The sequence below is a fragment of the Caloenas nicobarica genome, chromosome 13, assembly GCF_036013445.1.
Source record: "Caloenas nicobarica isolate bCalNic1 chromosome 13, bCalNic1.hap1, whole genome shotgun sequence".
Taxonomy (NCBI): domain Eukaryota; kingdom Metazoa; phylum Chordata; class Aves; order Columbiformes; family Columbidae; genus Caloenas; species Caloenas nicobarica.
Genome location: NC_088257.1, coordinates 5,239,307 through 5,261,524, shown reverse-complemented (window position 1 = coordinate 5,261,524; position 22,218 = coordinate 5,239,307). Strand labels below are relative to the sequence as shown.

At 46.1% G+C, this 22,218-nt stretch overlaps 2 protein-coding genes across 2 annotated transcripts in view; one reads left to right on the top strand and one right to left on the bottom strand.

Moving 5' to 3' along the window:
* CYFIP2 (cytoplasmic FMR1 interacting protein 2) overlaps window positions 1–20,372 on the top strand; it is a 50,162-nt gene extending 29,790 nt beyond the window's left edge. Inside the window, exons 24-31 of the mRNA XM_065643856.1 lie at window positions 8,274–8,417; window positions 9,994–10,084; window positions 10,765–10,895; window positions 13,979–14,051; window positions 14,561–14,655; window positions 18,590–18,828; window positions 19,304–19,451; window positions 20,021–20,372. Of these exons, the coding sequence (XP_065499928.1) occupies window positions 8,274–8,417; window positions 9,994–10,084; window positions 10,765–10,895; window positions 13,979–14,051; window positions 14,561–14,655; window positions 18,590–18,828; window positions 19,304–19,451; window positions 20,021–20,188 (1,089 nt within the window). The 3' untranslated portion in view covers window positions 20,189–20,372. The remainder of the gene's footprint in view (window positions 1–8,273; window positions 8,418–9,993; window positions 10,085–10,764; window positions 10,896–13,978; window positions 14,052–14,560; window positions 14,656–18,589; window positions 18,829–19,303; window positions 19,452–20,020) is intronic.
* On the bottom strand, window positions 401–1,063 carry FNDC9 (fibronectin type III domain containing 9). Its single transcript, XM_065644431.1, has one exon. It carries the CDS (start codon window positions 1,061–1,063, stop codon window positions 401–403), a length of 663 nt encoding a protein of 220 aa, XP_065500503.1.
* Window positions 20,373–22,218: the final 1,846 nt, after the last annotated feature.

Sequence of the window (22,218 nt, the reverse complement as noted above, 5' to 3'; positions counted from 1 at the left end):
TGACAACAGTGTGACTGTTTATACAGGCATTATGAGGGCTTGGGGTGTGGTGCTAGTGGAGGATCACTCTAGTGTGAAACTGCCTGAGTGGAGTTGATTTCTTGCGCACGTTGATGACTCTGAAGTGAACCTACAGCACTGATGCAGATTAGCTAATGACACTGCAGTCAGCCGGGGCCGTTCCCAGAGAGCTGACTTGGTTTCTTTTAAAAAAATCCTCAGCAAATGAGTATATTTTTGTCACTTGACAAAAATCTTTCTCCCTGTGACTAATGTCCCTGCCTCACGTTCTACCCTGGGACAAAGAGCCCCTGTGGATGGACAGACAGTCCTGTTGGCAAGAGCTGGGAAAGAGCAGCACGAAACAAACTTCCAGGCAGGGTCTCCCTTTATTTTGTTGTCATTGAAGGCTATGCTGTGGCAAGATGGCCCTTTTTTCCTCGCTATTTTTGTAGGAAAAAAAGCAGTGAGGGGAGCTATACGGACTCTCCCTAGTGAAACTGGAGCTCCTCATTAGCACAGTGGTCATGGGGACTTCCAGAAGCTCCTCTCTCAGCCCATCGCTCAACAGCCCCTCCGGCGAGCTGCTGCCTTCGTCCACTTCTTCAGGGCTGCCATTGGGATGCTTCAGCATCGCAGCCCAGTGGCAACGGGCAGACCAGAACTGCAGGCAGCCGTAGGCCAGGAGAGCGATGAAGCAGAGGAGCAGGAGGCTGCTCACCATCCACATGGAGGTGGTAGGTTCATGCTTAGAGCCGCCAAAAACCGGGGGGGTTTTGTCCAGAGTGTGGAATGTGGTGCAGTGGTTGCCAGAGGGATAAGAGTTCTTGCACGTGATGCAGAGGACGTAGATGGTGGATGGCGTGAGTTGGTGCAGGACGAGTGAGCTGAGGGGGTGAGGAACTCGCTCCTCACGGTGGAAGTTTTGGCGTAAATAGCCGGCGAAGATGCTGTTCCAGTTGGGGCGGTACATGACATGGTAGTAGTTCTCTGGACAGGGGTTGTTCATGGCCCAGGAGATGGTGGCACTGGTGTAAGTGATGTTGTGCACTTCGATGTTCATCATGCCCCTGAAAACAGATGTGGGGAGAGGCTGAGTTTCCCAATTCATGCACAGGCTGAAAGGCCGCTGAAGTTTTTCCACCAGCTTTACTGGTCCTTAGATTGGACTCAGGACTATGTCTGGCTAGCTTAGATTAGATGCTAGGTCTTAGACGACTAAAATTACAGAAGATTAATCTGGCGGGTGCCCAGACTACTGTGTCATCCTGTTTCATGACCAAAAAACCCCAACTGGGACACAGGGCATACATTATGCTCTAGATAGATTAACAAACAAACAAAACAAACAAACAACAAAAAAACACCAACAAAACTCTTGGTTTTGATTGCTTCTCTTTATGGGGAGCTTTTTTAGCTTTTTTTGTTTCCTATGGAATAAAAAGGATAATGCAAGTGTGGCTAACATAAACTGATCATTAAGCTAACTCCAGCTTGCCTTGCAGACCTTCCAATAGATATTTTGATTTTGCACAGCTTTTAAAATGCTATTTTAAAACCTGAATAACGATTAATTTACTGGTTTAAGCTGTTGCTGCATTTTCTGTACCTAACTTGTTGCTTAAGAGAATATAAACTCCTTCTGTTCCTACAGCATCTCACACTGTAATATCAGGATCTCAAATATGAAATCTGAAGGCTGGTGAAATACAGAATCAATGCCTTTAGAAAAGTACAAATATATGAATAATAAGTACAAAGCTCTCCCCCAAATAAAAGATAATGACGACTGACAAACTACTGTTTAGGAGCAGCCAGAGATCACTTCAGTACCTCACTCCTTTAGATCCCCCAAGTGCTCTCTGAGCACAGGGCTCTCCCTCCCAACCAGCCGAGTGCTCTAAGCAGGAGCTGCATGCAACAGAACCAGTTTCTTTTTTTAATTCTTCCTCTCACTTTTAATATAACTAACTTTCCTTTAATTCACTCAAGCAGCGGCTCATCTTAACCACAGTTTTAACCATTCTTACGTGAAGAGCAGAACAGCCCACGCGCCCGTCGCTGAGCCCTCCCGGAGCCGCGGGCAGCCCTTACCTCCCCGGCAGGTCCGCGGTGCCCGTTGGTGCCGGTGAGCGGCGTGGCCACGGGCCAGCAGCACCTTCCCCTCTTCCCACCGCTCGCCTCCCTCCTGCCTCTGCTAAATCCCTTCCCTACACACTGCCTTGTATTATATCCGTCTGGGGCTCCGTCATCTCTCACCATAGCAACCAATAAGAAAGGATGGGCAGGCATCTTCGAGTAATTCGGGAATGTTTTTCCTAAAAGCTTCTGCCTGGAAGATGTACGTGTCTCCCAGGCAGAAGAAACAAGCTGGGTAGTTTTGTTTGCTGGCTTGTTTGGGGTTTTCTTTTTTTCCCCTGTCCACAGTCCCCCAGTAAGACCGTCGCTGCCCCACCAGCAGAGTCTGGGTTTAGAGACACGTTGGCACATGGTGCGAAGTCCAGGATCCTGGCCTGCAGTGCACAGGGGCACTCAGGGTCTTTCATTCTATGATTTCTTGCACATTTAAACTACTGATTTAAGCCAAAGCCGGTGAGCAGTAGATTTCCATCCCTGATGCTGCAGCAGTGCCCATCAGCTTTGAAATATTTTCTAAGCTGTGTGATGGGAGCAGGAACTGGATTTTCAAAGACCTCAACCCCCTGCTGAGCTCCTGTGGGATCACAACAGGCTCTTCTTTGAATGCCCCCACTTTGCAGGTGGCTTGGGAATGTCCCCTGTCTGAGGGGACAGACGTGGCATGGGGCTTGGTAAGGAGAGGCTCCGAACAAGTGACTTGCTGCTCTCTGAAGCTAAAATGTGTTTGAGAGAGGAACTTTCCCAGAAGAAATGCTGGTTCTGGGTCTGGAGTTACTCATTCCATGTCATTCCTGGGAAGGTGCTTGCAACATTTTGAAGATCTTCTAAAGATCAACAGTAGTGAGATGATGCAAACTGCATCAGGAGAGGCTGTTACAAGCCTGAAGTGTATGTGTGACTTTTGCTTTTGATTTACGTGTTGCAGTTCTGGATGTTTTGGTTTTGTCTTCCAAGATCTGTATTCCCTTCTGTCTCCGTGAGCGAGCTGCGGCTGCCAGCAAACTGAAAACTGGGAGCAGAGATGAAAACAATTATGAACAGGGATGGAAAGGAAAGTGCTCCCAGGTGGCTTCCTGCCATTTACATGGCTCGGTCCTGCTTACAAGAGCAGGGGGATAGAGAGCTCTTAGTTGGCCCCACGCTGTGAGTAAAGTACATCCTTGCCTGCAGGGAGAGAGCTGAGGGTACAAAACTGTGCTTCAGAAAGGTGGATTACACAAGGTGGTAATGTTTTCATGAGAAAACTGCTTTATTATGGTGTTCGGGTTGTTGAGTTTATCAGTGTTCCCAGTTGCTTTGAAATTAAATTTCTGTTGTTCACAAATAAGATGTGCTAGCAGGAGGAGAGGAAACGGAGGAAAATGGGAATAGCTAGATTAGGCCAACAAATCATAGAATCACAGAGGGTCCTGCTGCCCTTTCTCCATGCAGTCATGAGTCCTGCTAGCTCAAAGGGAACCACAGCAAAGCTGTCAGTGGTGCTGGTGTTACCTACTCCCAAAATCAAACCTGAAATTCTCATTCCCCAGGATGAGAGAATGCCAAAACCATGCCAGTGCCAGGACTGCTCCAGCACTGGTGTTCCCCATATCTGGAGGTGGACCCAGTTGTGGCCCTGCCTGGGACCTCTCTCCTCTCCGTGGGATGCAAACCGCGGGCGCGCTCCAGCGGCCAGCAGAAACTGAGCCATTTTCTGTCATTCAGCCACTTACACGACACAGCAGGTTGCCAAGTGTCTGACAAAGAAGCTGCAAAATTACCAGCAACCCAGTACTTACTGCTTGTTAACCACTTCTTAGCTCTGTAAATGCTTTAGATTAGGCTTCATTTATGTATTTTCCTGAGTGCTTCTGTTTTTCTTGGCACTGCTGGACAAGGGTCACACCGAACTTGCTGGAAATCCCTGCTTCCCTCCCCTGGTTGAATTTGCACCCCCTCCCGCCCCATTTTTAATGAGCTCACAGGCAGATGTGACCTGAAGGACAGTGCACGCTGCTGGCGCTTGTTAAAATAGTTATGGCATGTGCATGGGATGGAGCAGCTCTATTTTCTGCTGCTGTGTCTGCAGCAGCAGCACAAAGGCGTTAAAGAGCTGTGGTTGCTACAGGAGGTGTTGGCAGCGGGGGCTGCTGATCCCTTCCACCCCACAGCGGGGGCTGTGCTACCTGGCCCGCCACGGCCATCAGCTTGTTGTAAATCACAGCAGTGTATGCAGTCTCCGAAAATCAGTAGTTGGTATGGCGAGGCGTTATGTTGAGACACAGACTAGATACTGACACGGCCTCTATGCAAAGAATATACACAGACACAGCCTTCAACACAGTGTATAAGGTGCCTGCTGCATTGTACACGTCCTGTTCATCCCAGCTGGGGGATACGTATTTTCTTTGCATGAAAGTCTGGTGATAGTACAGAGTGGGTAATACAGCTAAATATGGTAAAAGCTTTATAAGGAGAGTGGACATTGGTTGTGGCAGGGGAAGGAACCAGGCCATGGCCATATTCAGGCTGTTTGACTCAGAGACCCTCCTCTGATTTTGCTAGAGACGTTTCTTTGACAATTTTGATCAGAGTTATTTTTCACTTTCACAGACACCAGCTCAGCTGTCACACTGAAGTTAGGCTGGCTGGGAGCCTGGACTAGTCTTGGGCTGTGTGCAAGTCCTTTTTTGTCTCTAAGTATATTCCTCTTCTGTTAGCTCTTTTTTTTTTTCAAGGAAGTTCTGGCATAGGCAGTATTATCTGTCTATTGTCTCTTTCTGATCTGTTTTATTAGATAAAACCCTCCCAGCCTTCCCTCAGGTGAGCTCAGACAGTTCTGGGTGATGGCCAACAACATGCTCAAAGACATGAAGTGACAACGGGGTTTTGCCTTGCTTAGTTTGCTGCTGAATCCCCTCCAGAGCATCCCTAGTAATCTCCTAAGCTCCCAAAGCAATGTGGAGGTTTTCCCCACATTCTCCCAAGTACGGATGGCTTCTCCCTGAGACCTGGGTGCAAGGTGGGACACCGGGAACTCTGCCCCGTGCTGCAAATCCCAGCCTGCCTGTGCTCCCAGCCCCAAAACCTGCCTGTTTGGCCCCAAACCAGAGGTGGGGCAAACCTCTGCAGTGTCTCCGGCAGCTGCTGCTCCCAAGAGGCGGCGAGATCGGGGGCTTTGCTCCAACTCTCCGAGGGGGTGGCAGCGGCTGCCTTGGGCGGGGGAGTGAGCTGTGCTTTGCAGCCAGCTTGTACCTTCAGCTGTTTTGCCTTAAAATACCCACTGGTGTCATTTTTTACATCCTACAGTCTTTACCCCAAGCTGTGTATCTCACCCTTAAATGGAGTTATATTTTTAATTGCTGGCAGAATATTATTATTAGACACAAGCCTGCTGCTAGTGCGCTCTGTGGCTCTGCGGAGAGCTCCATGAACCTACCTCATCTTGCAGACAGGCGGGGATGAATCATCCTGCTCGCCTGCAGCCAATGCATATCCTCAAATGTGTCTTCTCACAACCAGGCTTATTGCCGAGACCCCCATTTCAGGGAAAAGCCCACTTGAAAGCTGCTCTCCAGCCCCATTATCCCGCTGAGAGGTGAAGGAGTGCTGCAAGGTGGGCGGCTGTGCCCATACAGTGAAACGTGAGCCCCGTTATGGGGAAAATCTGACCAGTTGCTCCGCAACTGTCTCGGAGGACCATTGTGTCTGCAGAGAGAAGACCCGTCTCCTAGCCATGGAGTAGCAAAGAGGCTTCTAGAAATGAGTGTGGATTCATGAGCCCACTGAAATGGGGATATTTAGTTCCCCCTTAGTCTGGATGAGCCAGCAGTGTGCTAGCCGTGGGGAAATGGTAAAGGAGCCTATAGGGAGGCACGGAAGGAAGATGCGAGGAGCCATCTCTGGGTCACTGCTGCAGCACAGCGCTTTCCGGGGATGCTCAGGTCTGCAACGACGCTTTGCAAAAGCCACAGCAACAAAACTTGGTGGGAGTGTGGCTGGGTTGGGGCCCTGGCAAGTTACTGGCTTCCCTCTGGGGTGATCGTGGTGGCCACTTGTCAAATGTTCCAGGCTGGGCATTACCTGGTGTTTAAACAGACACACTTCTCAAAACATAAACTGTTGCCGTTTTTCACATGTATCAGTGTGTATCTAGTGGCTTTGGATCAGTCTCTGACAAGTAGATTTTTAAAGACTTGGCCGTCTAAAGATGCAGATAGAAGCCTGAGCAGGATGCTCAAACACTATTCTTTTAACAGGAGCTGGCATCCAAGGAGATTTGAAAGTAGTCGTCTGTCTGCCTAAATAATTTTTAAACTCTGGCCCATACTTACTCAGGGCCCTTTTGTTTATTTTGATGGGACAGAAAATTCGTGCTCGCTGTGAATTAATGCACTACAGAGCCTCCAAGGTAGCCTTTCTGTACATAATAGCATTAAAGGGGTTTTTTTTTCATGTATCAGGACCAGGAGGTTAAATTATATTTCACCGAAAGTAGGGGACTTTCTAAGTGTCTTCTTTCTGCTAGCTCTTTCAAAGAACACCTAGGGATTATAGTAGGCAATAAGCTGCTGGACCAGAGCAGGGCTGTGACAGAATGAGGGACAACTAATTAATTGATTAAAGCAACTGACAAGTCTATAGAAGCGCAATCAGTATATCAGTCCACTGAAATTCTATATCTGAGAGCAAAAGAAAATGCTTTTCGACTTCACTTTGTAAGTCACTAGCAACTCGAAGTGTTAGAGTAAATCTCGAGAAGTGAGTCAGAATTGGAGGACAGCTGAAACCTTCAGCTGGCCGCATTGCAGTTGCCGGGAGTTGCGGTGTCGGAGGATAGACAATATTTTGTCCTGTTCTACTGCTTCAACACCTGCTTACTTTCACTCTAAGCTCTGCAATGGTCCCCCTGCTCCCTCGGCTCCATTCCTGGCAGGGAAGGGCATCCCGGTAGCGCGGGGTGCGCGGTACCCGCAGGCAGCAAGCTCTGTGGCTCTCGGGGATGCAGCATTCACACAAGAAGCGAAGTCAGCATTGCACGGTGCATTCGGGTTACAGTTTAATTTGTTTTCTTATCCTTGTTTAAGAAAGATCTTTTGGTAAGCACAAGCCGGGGGTTTATCTGTGTTTTGCTGGAAGGGGCACTGCATGCCAGAATCTGTTCAAGAATGTGCCCTTTTGGTGGTTACTGAGGCTGTGGTTATAGATGTCGTGAGGGGAGACTGCAGCCCTTCTCTGCTGGGCTGAGTCATGATGCCAACACTTCTATTGCAGAGGCTAAGCCGAGCATCTGGTGTCTCAGCTAAATCTGATTTTCACTATTGTTTTTTTTTTGCAGATTGCACAAGTGAATTAATACCCCCTACTTCTGTTTCCCTCACACTAAATGGATCCAATAAATGTTCCAGTGATAAAACATTGCAACAATTTCCACATTTCCAAGATTACACTGATAGAGTACATTCCTTGAAATAACTTTGTTTTCTGCTGCTAAAAATTTTGGGAGGCCAGAGCCCTGGGTACTATTCTCCCTGGACCAGGATTAGATTCTTGCCCTTTTCACAGTCCCATAGGGATGTCTCTTAAGTACAGAGGCTGATTTAGAGCTTTGCAGGATGCAAAAAAATATATTTTCTGTGTCTCTTCCAGCTGCCCTTAGGCTCAGGTGCTGCAGTTCCTACTTTTCTTAATAAGCCTCATTTAAAGCAAGTGCCCGTAGGAAAAAAAAAAATCAATCTGTCTGGTTACCTGTATATAAAGCTTTTTGTTTTAGTAGAGAAGAATTTGGGTTTGAAGAGGCAAAGAGCTAGTGAATGGAAATACTTGATCAGGAATGTATGGGAAAGTAAATTACCTTGGAAATGAAAGTGGTGTTGCTACATAGCAGGATAATAAACCTTGTGACATGACAGTGTGTTGAGATTAGAATATGCCCACGTAGGAACATGACTAGAATATGACTACGTAGGAAGAAAAGCCATCTCCTCTTTACCACAAGAAGTAGAAGAAATGAGACTTGTCAAGGGTATTATTATTTCTCCTTCTTTATCTTAAAAATTCTTTGAAGTGATGGAACATAACACCACACTAAGAGAGTTACTTACAGGTCTGGCAAATACTCCTGTCTAATTGTCATTGTGCTTCTAATTTCTCAGCCTCTCAACATTGCCTACAGTCACATCTATAGCTCCTACCGCAATTTCGTGGGGCCACCTCATTTCAAGACTATCTGCAGGCTTCTTGGCTATCAAGGGATCGCAGTGGTCATGGAAGAGCTGTTGAAGATCGTCAAGAGCCTGGTAATTCTGAGGCTAACCCTGGCAATGCAGAAACCTCGATGCCTTGAGAGGCGCAGGTTGGACGGTCAGCTTGGGCTTTGGGTTCAGGGTGTTCACATCTTCGCACCTTTGTGTCCTTTGATCCGCACTGAAACACTTGTATTACTGGTGTGATATTCACTGTTGCTGAGGAATTCCACTGATTCCTGTGTGATGATGGAGTGTTTCCACCATCTTAAAGTGTTAACTTTGATCAGACACCTCCATCTGAGGGTGGGAGAGTTGGTAGGCTGCTTTTCTAAAAACCACCGAGAAGTGATGGGGTGGTCCATGGTACTCATGGTCCCTCAGCACTGCCTGTGCCACAGTCTGGGGGACCTTCAAGACCTGTGCTGGTGCCCAGCGATAGCACAGGAGCAATGTGTCTCACCACCTTTTGATACCCCTGGAGAACTGCAGGAAGGTAGAGAGCAGGCAGTAAAAGTGATGATACCAGCTTCCCGAGTCTTTATAAGAAAATTCCTGCTATAGGTAAGTCCTTATTCAAGCAATACTGTCCATTTCCATCAGATAGTCAGAAGCCAGGGTGCCAATGGACCTGTCTGCTTTCTAGTTCCCTCTTCTTCAGAAGAGAAATGTGATATCTGCAGAGAAATGATCCCCTGTCCTCCGTAAGGATACTAACAATACTGAGCATTGAGAGGAGGGAGTGTGCAAAAATGTATAATTTTTCAGGTCATGCTTTTCTACTAAAACCCTTGCTTTACTGGAAAGACGATTTTCATTCATTATAAATATTTAAATTCTGTTTTGACTGCAGTGACATAATTTTGAACTTGTCTAACAAAGCAATATAAAACTGAGAATCTCAAGCGTATACCCAGTTTCCCTACTGTAAAGCACCACAGTTACTGAAGATCTAATTTGTGTCACTTAGTTGAAAATATTGTAGCTGATGTGCAAGATCAGACAGCATTCAACACGAAGATTTTATGTTGGGCTAAACCGTGTTTAGTGCATAATCCTGGATAATGTATCTATAGGATGCAGGTGTATAACTCCGAATGACAGCAAGCACTTTTAACTAAGAAATATACTTTGCTCTTGTCCATATTAGTTCAAAAAATCAGATCTGCAGAAGCTTGTTCTACATGTATGTAATTTTTTTAAAAACTCTAAATCTAGTGATCATTTCTCAGGTGGAAGGAGCATTTCCTGTGCTGGGGAATGACCCTTTTAGCAGCTCTGGTGAAATGCTTTTTGGGTTAGAAGCACAAGTCCAGCTGGATCTAAGACTGAGCCTTGTTTGGATTTCAGCTGCAAAAAATGCAAACACTGCAAGCTGTATTTTGAAGCTGAAAATCCACGCAGCTGTGATTTATTATTTGGGAGGAAGCTGTAAAATCACTCTTAACTCCATGCACTCGGGTTGAATTTTATATTTGGGTGAAATCCAAATTAAGCAAGTTCTTCTTAGACTCCAGCTGAAGTTTCATCCTGTGCTGTCAGATGTGAACCCATCCGCAACCAGCCCTCTTTCAAAACCAACGCCAGGAGAAGTCATCATTCCAGTTTAACCTGCCTTTGTCTCCAACAGCTACAAGGCACCATCCTGCAGTATGTGAAGACTCTGATCGAAGTAATGCCCAAGATATGCCGCTTGCCGAGACATGAATATGGCTCTCCAGGTGGGTGCTACAGAAAGATGCGCAATGGTTTGAGCAAGAGATCGCCCACGTGTTTGTATAGCGTTTACTTGAGCACACACTAGTAATTAAACAAGGTTTGGCACCTGACGTGCCAGTGCAGAATGCAGCCCAGACTCACTGTGACTTTCAGCTTCTTTGCTGTCGACACTGGAACATGTATAGGAAACTTTTCCAGGAAATCTCCTTTTAGAAATTTCCCTTTGAACACACAGGTGACTGATAGGGGAATATCTTCTGGTAGCTTATGTTTTGTTTTCAGGATTTTGTAAGTTTTTGTTATTGTGGGTTCGCTGATATTTTTCAAAAGATCTTAGTTGATGCAAAGATTTTTTGCAGCATGACTGAAGTCTGCCGTTGAGCTGGATGGGGAAACACATGAGCCAGCACCAGGACATCCATTGTCTTGAATCTCTTTTTTCCTCTGATTAGGAAATCTAAGGACTTCATGTGAATTACTCCCTACTTCCCAAGGGTTACTGAAAGCAGGATAAGACACTGCGTGCTAGTTCTCCCCAGTGTCAGTCTCCATCCATCCGTTTAGCAATTACGACTTGCAGTTTGTGATTAAGGAAATATCAGGCACTGATTGTCGTTTTATCCAAGTTGTCGGAGGGTGATTCTGCTCTCGCCTTTCTGACTGTCCTTCCTTGTCTTTTAAGGAATCCTGGAGTTTTTCCACCATCAGCTGAAGGACATCATTGAGTACGCGGAGCTGAAGACCGATGTGTTCCAGAGCCTCAGAGAAGTGGGCAATGCCGTTCTCTTCTGCCTCCTTATCGAGCAGGCTTTGGTAAGGCAAAACCCCCTGCACCAACAGATCGTACTTGAAATTACCTGCTCAAGAGCATAAGTGGAAGTGGGTTCTCAAGCAGAAGAGTTTGGGAAATGTTACTTTCCTGCTTCTTGTACGCTCAGGGTCTCTATGAGGCTGTGTTATTGGGGTCTTTGGAAAATGATGTGCATTGGCACTTGGTCACTGATATCTGGGATTGCTGAAGGAGAATCTGAATACTGGAAGATCTAGATTTAATTCTTGGAGCCAAAGCTACCCCGTAATTTGTCCTTCTCAGCAATAAAAGCAACTGAGGCTTATTTCTAGATTGTAAGCTCTTTGGGGCAGGGATCCTTACTTTTCTATATACATATTTGTACAGTGAGAAGCAGATTTGAGCCCTTTGCTTTTTTTGGGGTGCCAGTGCAATGAAACACTGATTGATTCTAATGGTGATAAGGATAAAGCAATCCATCAGGAAGGAAATCTCAGAAGAGCTCATCCATATATTTCCTATGACTTATCTTCACCAAAAACTTAGCTGGAGTGACGACTTGGTATTACACCCTGCATGACTGTTTGGCACATGCACAAGTCTCTCAGCTCATGTGATGCCCTTTCTGGTACAGGGCAAAGATTATGGCCAAGAGCCATACATCTTCTTACCTTCTAGTTTTTCACACAATAAATTTACTTTGTAGTGAATTTATCTCACAGTTTGGTTCAAAGCCAACTGAGGAGTGTTCAACAACACAATTTTACATTAAAAATGCATATTCCATGTCATAATGGTTTTGGCAGGGTTGTATCCGTTTTTTCCAGAAATGGGATTTCCAAGCAAAGCCAGAAAGTTTTGTTCAGAGCAAAAGCAAAAGAAAGTTCAAAGATTTTAAAGTGTTATCCAACCATGGAGCACAGGGAAAACTAAAAATCTCTGCATATCCTCAAAATGGTTATTTTTGCCCTTGCCTTTGCATCTTAACACCACATAGAGAGACTTTTAATTTCTATTATGATGTAGAAAACACATTCAATGAGCATAAGATTAGGAAAACTAAAGACATGTATATCACCTAGCAGCTTGGCTTCATTTTATAGAATGACCAGAGTTGCCAACTATATCCTGGCAGTTTCTGTTCATTTTGTGGCTTTGTCACTGCTCTCTGCTGTTCTCATTGTTGGGTTTTATGCTGGATGTACTGCATTTGCCTTTTCTGTCCCATCTTTAAGTGGACACTTAAGGGACATAGAGTGGTTTCTTCTAGAAATCCTTCATTTCAGTGCAAAAATGTTCCTTCAGTCCCAGGAGCTGTACATCAGCAGTATGCTGGCATTTTAGAATAGCAGAAAATAAAGAAAAGAAGATGGTGAGAATTTGGGAGTCCCTTTAGGAAGGCTGCCCATCAAAGTCCACGTCTGCCCACTTTGCATGCCAGCCAAAGTCTCTCCCTATCTGATCCCCTGGTTTTCCACGCAGAAATAGATTTCAGAATATCAAGCCAGTTTACATGCAGCAGGCGCTAGTTCTCTCTCACTGGAAGATGTCAGATTTGAAGAGCCATCACGCAAGAAGATTTTCCCTCTAATGGAGCTCTTATGTAGCAGGAGCAATTGCTTTTACGGTGCAGTTGTCTTCAGAGCTGTCAGAATGAACTAAGGCTGGTGGTATTTGCTGGCAGCGACTGCTCCAGTGAAGATGAGCAGTCTGCTCCATTCTACTCCCTTTTTATTGTTTAAATTTGAGGAGTGGGGGGTTGCTTGGGACTAAATTTCTAAGCAGAATTCGTACTGTCAGGTAATGAGCCTTGGGAAGGAAATCTGTTAATAACATGACTAATTTTGGGACAGATGTCAGGTGACTGCAGGCTGCAAATGGTGCAAATACTCTCTTTATTGGAGGGAAACAGCAGTGAAAAAACATTCGTCTACGGACAAATAGTGTTTTGCAAACAAAATAACCAAGGTGACAGGCACACTGTTAGCATCAGCATCTCTCTATCCATGGAGGGACCCTGGGCTGTTCCTGTCACTCCAGCACTGTGTCACAAACTGCACTCCCACAAACTTGCTCTCATCCCAGCATCCATGTGCCGGTACAGCCTCCTGCAGCTCCATGCTACACTGTCCTCTCCCTCTTGGCTGGAAGGTGGGCTGTCCACCCGTGCATCCCAAACAGATCCAGCCGAGCCATTCCATCTGGCCCCCAAATATCTTTTGCTGCACTGTCATGACCTGCTTTCGAGTACGTCTAAATCTCTACGATAAGCTCAGAACTGAAAGCATGCCCTAGAACTAGACTTTTGTAGGAGCAAACGAATGCCGTGTTGTGACGCAATGCCTCTGTGTTAAACAGCTTTGGTTTCCTTGCTGCTGTTTCCCATTGCAGACTCGTATACAATGTATTGTCAGCCATCGCTCCTCAGTCTCCACCTGCCTATTTCTAGGTTTCTTCTCCTTGTGCATCTGTGTTTGGGATTATTTTTTCTCAAGTGCGTTGGCATGCATTCTCTCAGGTGGCATCTCATGATGTTATTCCTCTCTGGACTTCTGTTTTAATCTCCCCAGTGCCTACACCACTGGGATTCTGGTCTGGTAGCCCTGACTGAGAACACCATGTGAACAACCAAATAATTTCTGACCAACGTATTCTGTATCTATTTGCAGTAGAGCCATGCATCAGTATATTTTACACAAACACACCCTAAAATAAGTAAGCCAAAGGGTTATTTCCACCTGGGCACTCTCTGTAAAAATAAACAGCAGAAAGTCCTCGGGGTAAGATGAAACTGAAATCTGCATGTTCTTTATCGCCTCTTGCTTGCAGTGCTAGTAAGTGGGACAGAAAATAAATACAAAGCTCTGGCCTTGTACAGGCAGAAAGTAACTTATTTGAGTTAAGGAAACTTCCTGGCTTAAGTTGAGGGGTATTTCTTCCAGTTTTAGTTCATTTAGTTGAAACCACCGGAGTTACTACTGAGCTGGGTTGGATTTGGACAGGTGCTGTAGACATGAATCGTGGTGTTGCCCAGGCCCCTGAGCCATACACTCAACCCCTATAGGTATTTTTTAACTTACTTTATCTTTCTTTCTTCCTGCCTCAGTCCCAGGAAGAAGTTTGTGATTTGCTGCATGCTGCTCCCTTCCAAAATATTTTGCCCAGGGTCTACATCAAAGGTAAGAAGCTGAGAGAGAAGCAGTGGACAGGCTCAGGGGTCTCTGCCCAGAAGCTGTTTCTCTCCCATTTCTGCTGAGGAGTAGTTCTGGCCCTGCTTCCCCCTCAAAATAGATAGGTGGATACAGCCAAAAGTCAGGTGGAAACAAATGCCAGGGGTGCGTTTTCTGTAGCCTAGTTACAGAATGAAACCTTAGTCAGCTTGGGGGTTCCCTTAAGGTTTTAAAGCCGTTTCACAGCCTCTTTGGAGAATGACAGCATGAAATGTCCATCTCACCAGGAGTGGTCAGTAACAGGGACACGCTTTTGGACATGTGTGATTAAGCTGCTGCTGAGACTGCAATCGCACATCCCTCCTCTGCATCACTGGTTCCCTCATTTGCTGTCGGTTTGGCTCACTGATCCAAAGGCTCGTTGGATGGTTGCTGGGGGGCAGCTCTGAGCAAACTCGGCGGAAATTGCGGGTCTCCACTTCCTCCTCTCATTTCACTGTTTGCTGCTCGCTTAACAGAAGGAGAACGCTTGGAGGTGCGCATGAAGCGTCTCGAAGCCAAGTATGCCCCACTTCACCTGGTTCCCTTAATAGAGAGGCTGGGCACTCCGCAGGTAAGGATTTCATTGAAAGGGATGGCTGTTGAAAGTTCATAGCAGTCCTCAGATGACCTGTTTGGCCTCAGGAAAGTGATCTAATTTTTTTTTTTCTTTTTTTTTTCCCAAAACATCATTTGGACTAGAAAATCAGAATCCTTGCCCTAGTAGACTCCTTGAATGGAAATTTGTGAGCTGGTCCAGAGATGGTGTGTGGCTGCCTTCGGGCGGGGAGCTGTAAGGCAAGTGTGCTAGAAGCCAGCTCTGAATACGAACACCTCTGATTCAAACTCCTTCCTCCCCGTTTTTAAAAAGATGGAGAATTGCTGGGGTGGTTTGAGGGGAAACATTGCGGGGCTGTCCCTGACTTCATCCATTGCCATCACTTTTGGGGATCTCATTTTAGGGCTGCACTGTGGTCTATTTTTTAAGCTCATCCCTGTCAAGGAATACATCTGAGAACGGTTCCCCTCCTAGCCCATGCTTAGAGCTTCAGCACATGCTTAAAATTACGGCTCCACTTAAGTGTCTTCTTGAGGTGGTCTCCGCTTGGAAAAGATCTCTTCCGTGCCAAAATTCAATACCATTAAAATATCTCTGTAGACTGATCAACGTAATGGGCAAAATTCGAGCTTCATTGATACCAATTGCTAAACTTCCACTGCCTACTTATCGGGGTCAATAGGATAAAAATCATGCAAAATATTAAAAGAGTCAACACCTTTTGCTGTCATGTCCTGCCAAGGGAATGCAACAAACACTCCGTTCTATGAGGTGACAGAGCTGTGGCAGGCGGGAAGTTGTTCCTTTTTTTCTGGTTTTTCTGATGAATCAAGGACATTTCAAACTCCGTTTCATTGCAAATTATACGAAACAAATACATTGGCTGGATAACTGAGGGGTTTGTCTTACCTCCTAGACACTCCTCTCGCTTCCCATCGGCTTCCTTTTAAAGGAGACACTCGAGAAAAAGAATTCACCTCTGTGTTTTCGTGTCTTTGTCTTGGTCTTTCTCTCTCTCCTCCTTTCCATGCAAAATCATCATTGAAATCTGCTATTAGAGTCCACTCGTTGCTTAGCCCTGACCTACTTATAACAATGACCAAAAAAAAATGTATTTCTTGTCCCGCTAAACATTATTTTTTCCCTAAACTCTTCCACATTCATCACACAGGTACACTTGAGTACCAGATCTTTTTGGAGCTCAGATTTAGATCAACACGAGAGTCACTTTCTAGAGGTGCCTCCATAGCTTCTAAGCTTGCTCCTGGAGATGCAGTTGTGGACACAGGCCATACGGGGGTTTTTCCCTGCAGAATGCATAAGCACTTTTTAGCAATTGTCCAGAATCTGAGCAGAAGTTGCCTGCTAGATGCCTCTCCCAAAATGTGGCCCTATGCATTTCATATAATTACATGCTGTGAAGGGGCTTAGACAGAGGCTGAAGTAGTTGCTGGGGATCTACCAGTCTTTGCAGGCTTTGGGTACCATTCTTGCAGGCTTGCTAGTTAACAAGCTGCAAAAGGGGTATAGCACAACTCAATTTGTGCAATAGCAGGAAAACTGTCAGTGATTATTGTAAATAATCGGTGTGCATTATGAATCCAGAGGCAGCTGTTTGATAGGTGGTTCATAAAGAACCAGGGAGGCCAAAGTGGTTTGTTAAAGGAATCCTCTCCCTTTTAATGCTGATCATATGGATATTTAGTAAGGGGTTTTCAAAAGTGCTTGAGTAGTTTCATTTTTTCCTTGGAAATAATAGGAGCCTTTCCTTTAGAAGACAGATGGAATAGTTGAGCCAGTACAGTGGCATCCTTTGACAGTTTATCTTGAGAGCGCCCTTCTTATCCTGATCTTAGAGGTCAGTGGGACCCCAGACTGTGAGGCAGATCTGGCCACAAGCCTAATACCTCTCCAACTGCCTTTGGCATGTTAGATATCTACCCAACAGTAGCAGTCTTGTGTCAGAGACTGGTCTTAGGGTGAGGAATTTTAGAGCCAAATTCTGTCTGTGAATGTGTGTAACTGAGTGGCACTACATCCTTTGAAAGGCAGGTATGTCCCTTTCTAGATTACGATTTCTCCAGAAACAGTATACTGAGATAATTGGACCGGTGTGTTCTCAAAAGTACCTGTTCTGTCACTATATCTTAGCAAACAGTAATGCTAACACCTAATTTGTATGTGAAATGGCTTTACTTCTTCTCTGTCCCCATTTTGCCATCATAGATTATGCAGATACTAATCTGTACCCATAGGAGTTTGGAGCAGATGAGGAAAGTACATAGCCTTTCACTGTAAAAACAAGCTGGATAAAATAAATCTTTACTTGCTAAGCAAACATATGCAAGTGCGTGCCGTGAAACTGCTGGTATCATTCCTATGTGTAAGAAATCGAAGGATCCCAGACCCAATCTGGCCTCAGCAGAGCAATACAGCTTTCCCTTGATATTTGCTATTAGTTGAACATTAATTGATCAGAAGTTCCCAGAACGTCCTTGAAATGGTGGCACAAGCAGGAATTGTAACGCTTCTAATCTCAATAGCCACCGAACTAAAAATGCTTTAGGTTACTGCCACCATAAACCAATAGTCAGGAAAAGGGATTTGCAGGCACATGCGTGTTTTTCAGAGTAGAATAAAGATCACCCAAGTAAACCAAGCATAATTCATCTTCTTAAATGTCTGGCCAGGACACGTGCCCGCCTGTTGTGCCAGATGCTCTGAGCCCCCACGGTGATTCTGCTCAGGATGACGTTTTTATAGGCATTACAGGGACAGCTGGAAATGGAGCAAATGCTTAAAAACTACTTAAAGCTCCAGGAGGTCCTCTGGGATAGGCAGGGGGTTGGTAATTGCCACGCGTGCTCTGCGTGCCTCTTGCAAAGTGGTGAGCGGGTACAATGTCCCTCTGCCCATGGGACCGGGGTGCTGGGGCAGCCGCTCGTCTACGGGGGTGAGCATGGCAGAGCCGGGGCCTCCCCCAGCCACGGGCGCGACCGACGGCACTCGGCTCCCATTTCCCGTGTTTTATTTGGCAGTGCTGCAAAGAGAAGTCAGTAATGCTGCTGGAAATGGGAAGAAAAGGGGCAGCTACGAGGATACCAGGCAGCGAGCGAACTCCGCACTTGCAGCCCAGCCCCAGTCAGTGGAGTCAGTGCTCCCATACTGGGGGGAGACCCGGCTTATTTAAAGTCCCCTTTTTTCTTTCCTCTGGGAGAGCAACAGGGCTGAAATGAAGTCAATTCTCTTTTAATTTTCTCCTAGCATAAAAGCCAAATGAACTCGATCCGATGGAGCCATTTCAGATTTTTACATGTAAATCTCAGTGGGGATGTCACAGAAATTCTCTACACATGTAAAGCTTCCACATATGTAAAAAAATATTATTTGATTTTCTTATAAACCACAGGTTTTCCAGTATTAAGGTTCCAGTGGCTTCTCATCTTCCTCAGAGCTTTTTAACCCTAACTACAAAAGAAAACAAGAAAGCTACAGGCTATCTACATTTTAAAGAGATGATGGCAATGTCCTGGGAAGCAAAATGTCCCTGTTCTCTCCTGTTTTATTTTCATAATCTGCAAAAATCACGAAATTAAGCCCAGCGACGCTGAGTAGCACTAACATAACAGACCAGTGTGCTAGAAGAATTAAGCATCAGTATTTCTGGTCAGAGCTTTGCCTTCAACTTTTGTTTTCTGACATACATAGTTATTTCAAAAGATACTTAGCTTAGTGAAATCTAATTGAGGACAATATTAAGTCTTCCATTTGAGGGATGAGTATTCTCTGGTGGGGAGTGCCACGGGAGCAGCCATCAGAGGTAAGGTTGGACTTTGCACGGGATGTGCGTTAACTTTGAAAGAGCCGGGGACACCAGGAACTGTTAAGTCCAGTGAGAGGGTCCGTATTACATTTTCACTTCTGTTTCTTTGGCTGTCCTCCTCCCCAGCAAATAGCCATCGCCCAGGAGGGTGACTTGCTGACCAAGGAGCGGTTATGCTGCGGGCTGTCCATGTTCGAGGTGATCCTGACGCGGATTAGGAGCTACCTGCAGGACCCCATCTGGCGCGGGCCACCCCCGACGAACGGGGTCATGCACGTGGACGAGTGCGTGGAGTTCCACCGGCTCTGGAGTGCCATGCAGTTTGTGTACTGCATCCCCGTGGGCACCAACGAGTTCACTGCAGAGTGAGTGTCCCTCAGCGCCGTTCAGGAGGTAGTGGGATGCTGGGACACCCTCAGCCAGACTAGAGGTGGAGGGAGAAAGGGGGTCCTTGATGAAAGGACTTCGTCATGCGTGGACATAAAGAGTTGCCCAGAGAGCTTTTTATGTGAACAGCTGCAGAAAAGAGCAATGTAAAGGGACATACCAAGGTGACATGCAGAAGGAGATCGGTAGATGGGCAAACAACCCATGTCAGGGGCTAGGTCCTCTTCCATCGTACCCTGTGATGTGCCCTGCACAGCCTGGCCCTGGTGTTAATTCTGCGTATCTCCTTCCCAGTTCATTTTCTGTAGGTTTATACCCACAGTCTAGGCATAGGACTGAATCTGATTTCCCCAGGAATTCACCAAGGAAAGTTCCTGGTGCCACAGTAGCACTTCTCTTACCTAACTCTCTCCTGTCATCTCTCCCCACCACATCACCCTGTCTTCCTTCCAGGCAGTGCTTTGGAGATGGTCTGAACTGGGCGGGTTGCTCTATCATTGTTCTCCTTGGACAGCAACGGCGCTTTGACCTCTTTGACTTCTGCTACCACCTGCTGAAGGTGCAGAGGCAGGACGGGAAGGATGAAATCATAAAAAACGTGGTAAGTTGAAGGGTGAGGTCCCAAGGGACCTGAATCAGCACACTTTTCCCTCTCTGTTTTCTGTCTTGCCTTGTTCAAACTCATAAATTACAACCATGCTCTGTGTTAACTTTATTCAAACTGGACACGCTCACTGTGAGATTTCCATCTGCAGCTTCAGCAGAGAGGCCAAGGTTTTAATTGGCTTAACGATCAAATCTTTCTTTATCCCAAAGCTTTTCTCTTCTTCCCGGGGTTGGGAAGGTGGAGCAGACAAGCTGATAATCCCAGCAACCATCCCGTGATCTCAGTGGCTTTATCAATAAGCAGTTGGGAGTCTAGACTTCAGATCAGTTAACTTAGGACCACTCACTGACCTTGTTAATGCTCTCTCTTGACTCATCAAACCCTGTAATGATGTGAGTCACTGGTCTCTGGGAGGTGCTAAGTGGAACTGTAACACGTGTTATAGCTGCTTTGCTTTAGCAGAGGTTTCTCAGCAGCAGGGCAGATGTACTGGTAGTTTCTAGCTGGCCAGATGACATAAGACTCTCTTCATCTGCTCTTTTTCACCCTCGTCATCTCTCCAGCCCTTGAAGAAGATGGCTGACAGGATCAGGAAGTATCAGATCCTGAACAACGAGATTTTCGCCATCCTGAACAAGTACATGAAGTCGGTGGAAACAGACAGTTCCACGGTGGAGCACGTGCGCTGCTTCCAGCCCCCAATCCACCAGTCACTGGCCACCACCTGCTAGTGTGGACGCTGACCCTGTGCAGGCTGGGAATGGAGAAGAGACTGAACCCAGAAGAGCTGGGAGAGGTAAACTCAATGGCGTGAGGTCTGGCAACAAAGTAAGACTGGGTATGCCTACTACACACGAGGACGCATCTTCCCATCCGGCCCTGTTTGAGTGCATGTTCTTCTGTCCCATCCCTGTGATTGGTTTTACTTGTAGCTTTCAGACTTGGGGGTGGGTGGGGGTGGGCGGGCGAAATGTGCTTTTTTTCCATGATGAAGCGGTCCGGTTTTTCCTTGTGGTTCATCCAATCGAACACATCACTCTGGAGCCATACTGCAGCCCCAAACGTGGTGCTCCTGGTGGAAGAGCTCCATGCTTCCGCGGTGCCGGGAGCCCACTCCCACCACAGAAGCAATGGGGCAAATCAACACCCCCGATGGCGTGTGCCACCAGCCATGGAGCAGGAGGGTCTGAAGACAAGCCCTGGTTCACTCCTTGGGGGGAAGAAGGGATGAAGGCAGGATGTCATCTGTGGCAGCACCCTGAGGATCAAGTGATGGGCACAGAGCAGCTGTGCCGTGCTGGTCTTGGATGGCTACATGCCTCAGGCTGGGGCTAGCTTTGTGTCCTCTGCCACATCGTTGGCCTTTCCAGCATCTGTTAAAGAGAGTTTTCGCATGTGGGTTTCAGAATAGCAATGATGTAGTCGCCAAATAACTCCTCAGCACTTCAGAGAGCTGGGCAAAGAGAACCTGGCCTGGCTTTTTCCCTGCTATGGGACATCCACTTATTTTAATGCAAAGGGTTCTCCCCTGTAGACACATCTTCCCTGGACTAAACAGGATTTCTTAAGGACTACGGAAGAGGCTGCGTTCATGTGAATGTGCTCGTGAACATATTAATTTGGATGGAAATAATCACTGGTCCTGACAGGAGGCAGGTGTAGTTACCTTGAACATATATGATCTTTCATCTTCAGCCAAGGATGAGAGCTGAGGTGTGTCGTTTGTGTATGTTCCGAGATGCTATTTTCCCTTGTTTTAGACAAATTCCTAGTGGCACAGAGACCAAATATCTTTCTTCAGAGAATGGTGACTATCAGCAGGGCTTAGGAAACTTCCCGTCACTCAGAAAAGATGTGGTGGTTTAGAAGAGGTAAAATATAGGATAAGCATTAAAAAATACCCAGAATTTTCCAGGTTTAAAAGTGTTCAGGGGAAGCACTGAGGTGTGTTTCCTCTTCCCACTCAGCCAATCTAAGATTCCTGGATATTGAGAACAAATTCAATAGGAACTTTCAGGAGGATTTCATAACTCATGGTCTTCCCTGCTTCCCCACAGTAGTGTCATTGAAGTGATACAAAAGCTTGTGCTTAAAGGAGATCAAACCACATACCCCAAGAGAAAATGATACTAGCCTTACCACTGGCAATATTTTAATTTCTCAGCTTTAGACAGGTAACAGCAGATAATTGCTGTTACAGCATACAGATGTGATAATATATATTCCTTTCATGCATGTCATCATGCCTTGTAAACTGCATGCTATTACAGATATTAAAAAGGCAGAGCCTGGGCATTTATTCTCTCAGAGGGAACATACAATTAATTAGCAGAAATGTCCCAGCTGGAGCATTTTGTCTTAGGAAACAACAACCAGCACACTACTATTAGCAAGAGGAGATCTTGCTGGGTGGGATGAATTTCTTCTCATGGACACTCACCACCTTCTCCCTTGATAATCAAGAAATACCCCACAAGTGAAAAGTGCTGGACATTTTCACATCGCAAGTTTCCTTTCATTACCGAGACAGACATTTAAACTGCAGGGAGGAAATTGCGTGGCACAGTAATCTGAAAGTAGAATGGAAACTCGAGAAGTCTGGCTGAAGTGTTTGAGTGCCAAGGAAGGACCAGCCCAGCAAGGGGACTTGTTTCCTCTCTGTTGTGACAAAGAGCAGAAGAGCATCTGGGACTCGATGACACTGCAGGGCTCTTGCTCTCTATCTACTGTTCCACTAAGGATGTCAATTTTGTTTTTCCCT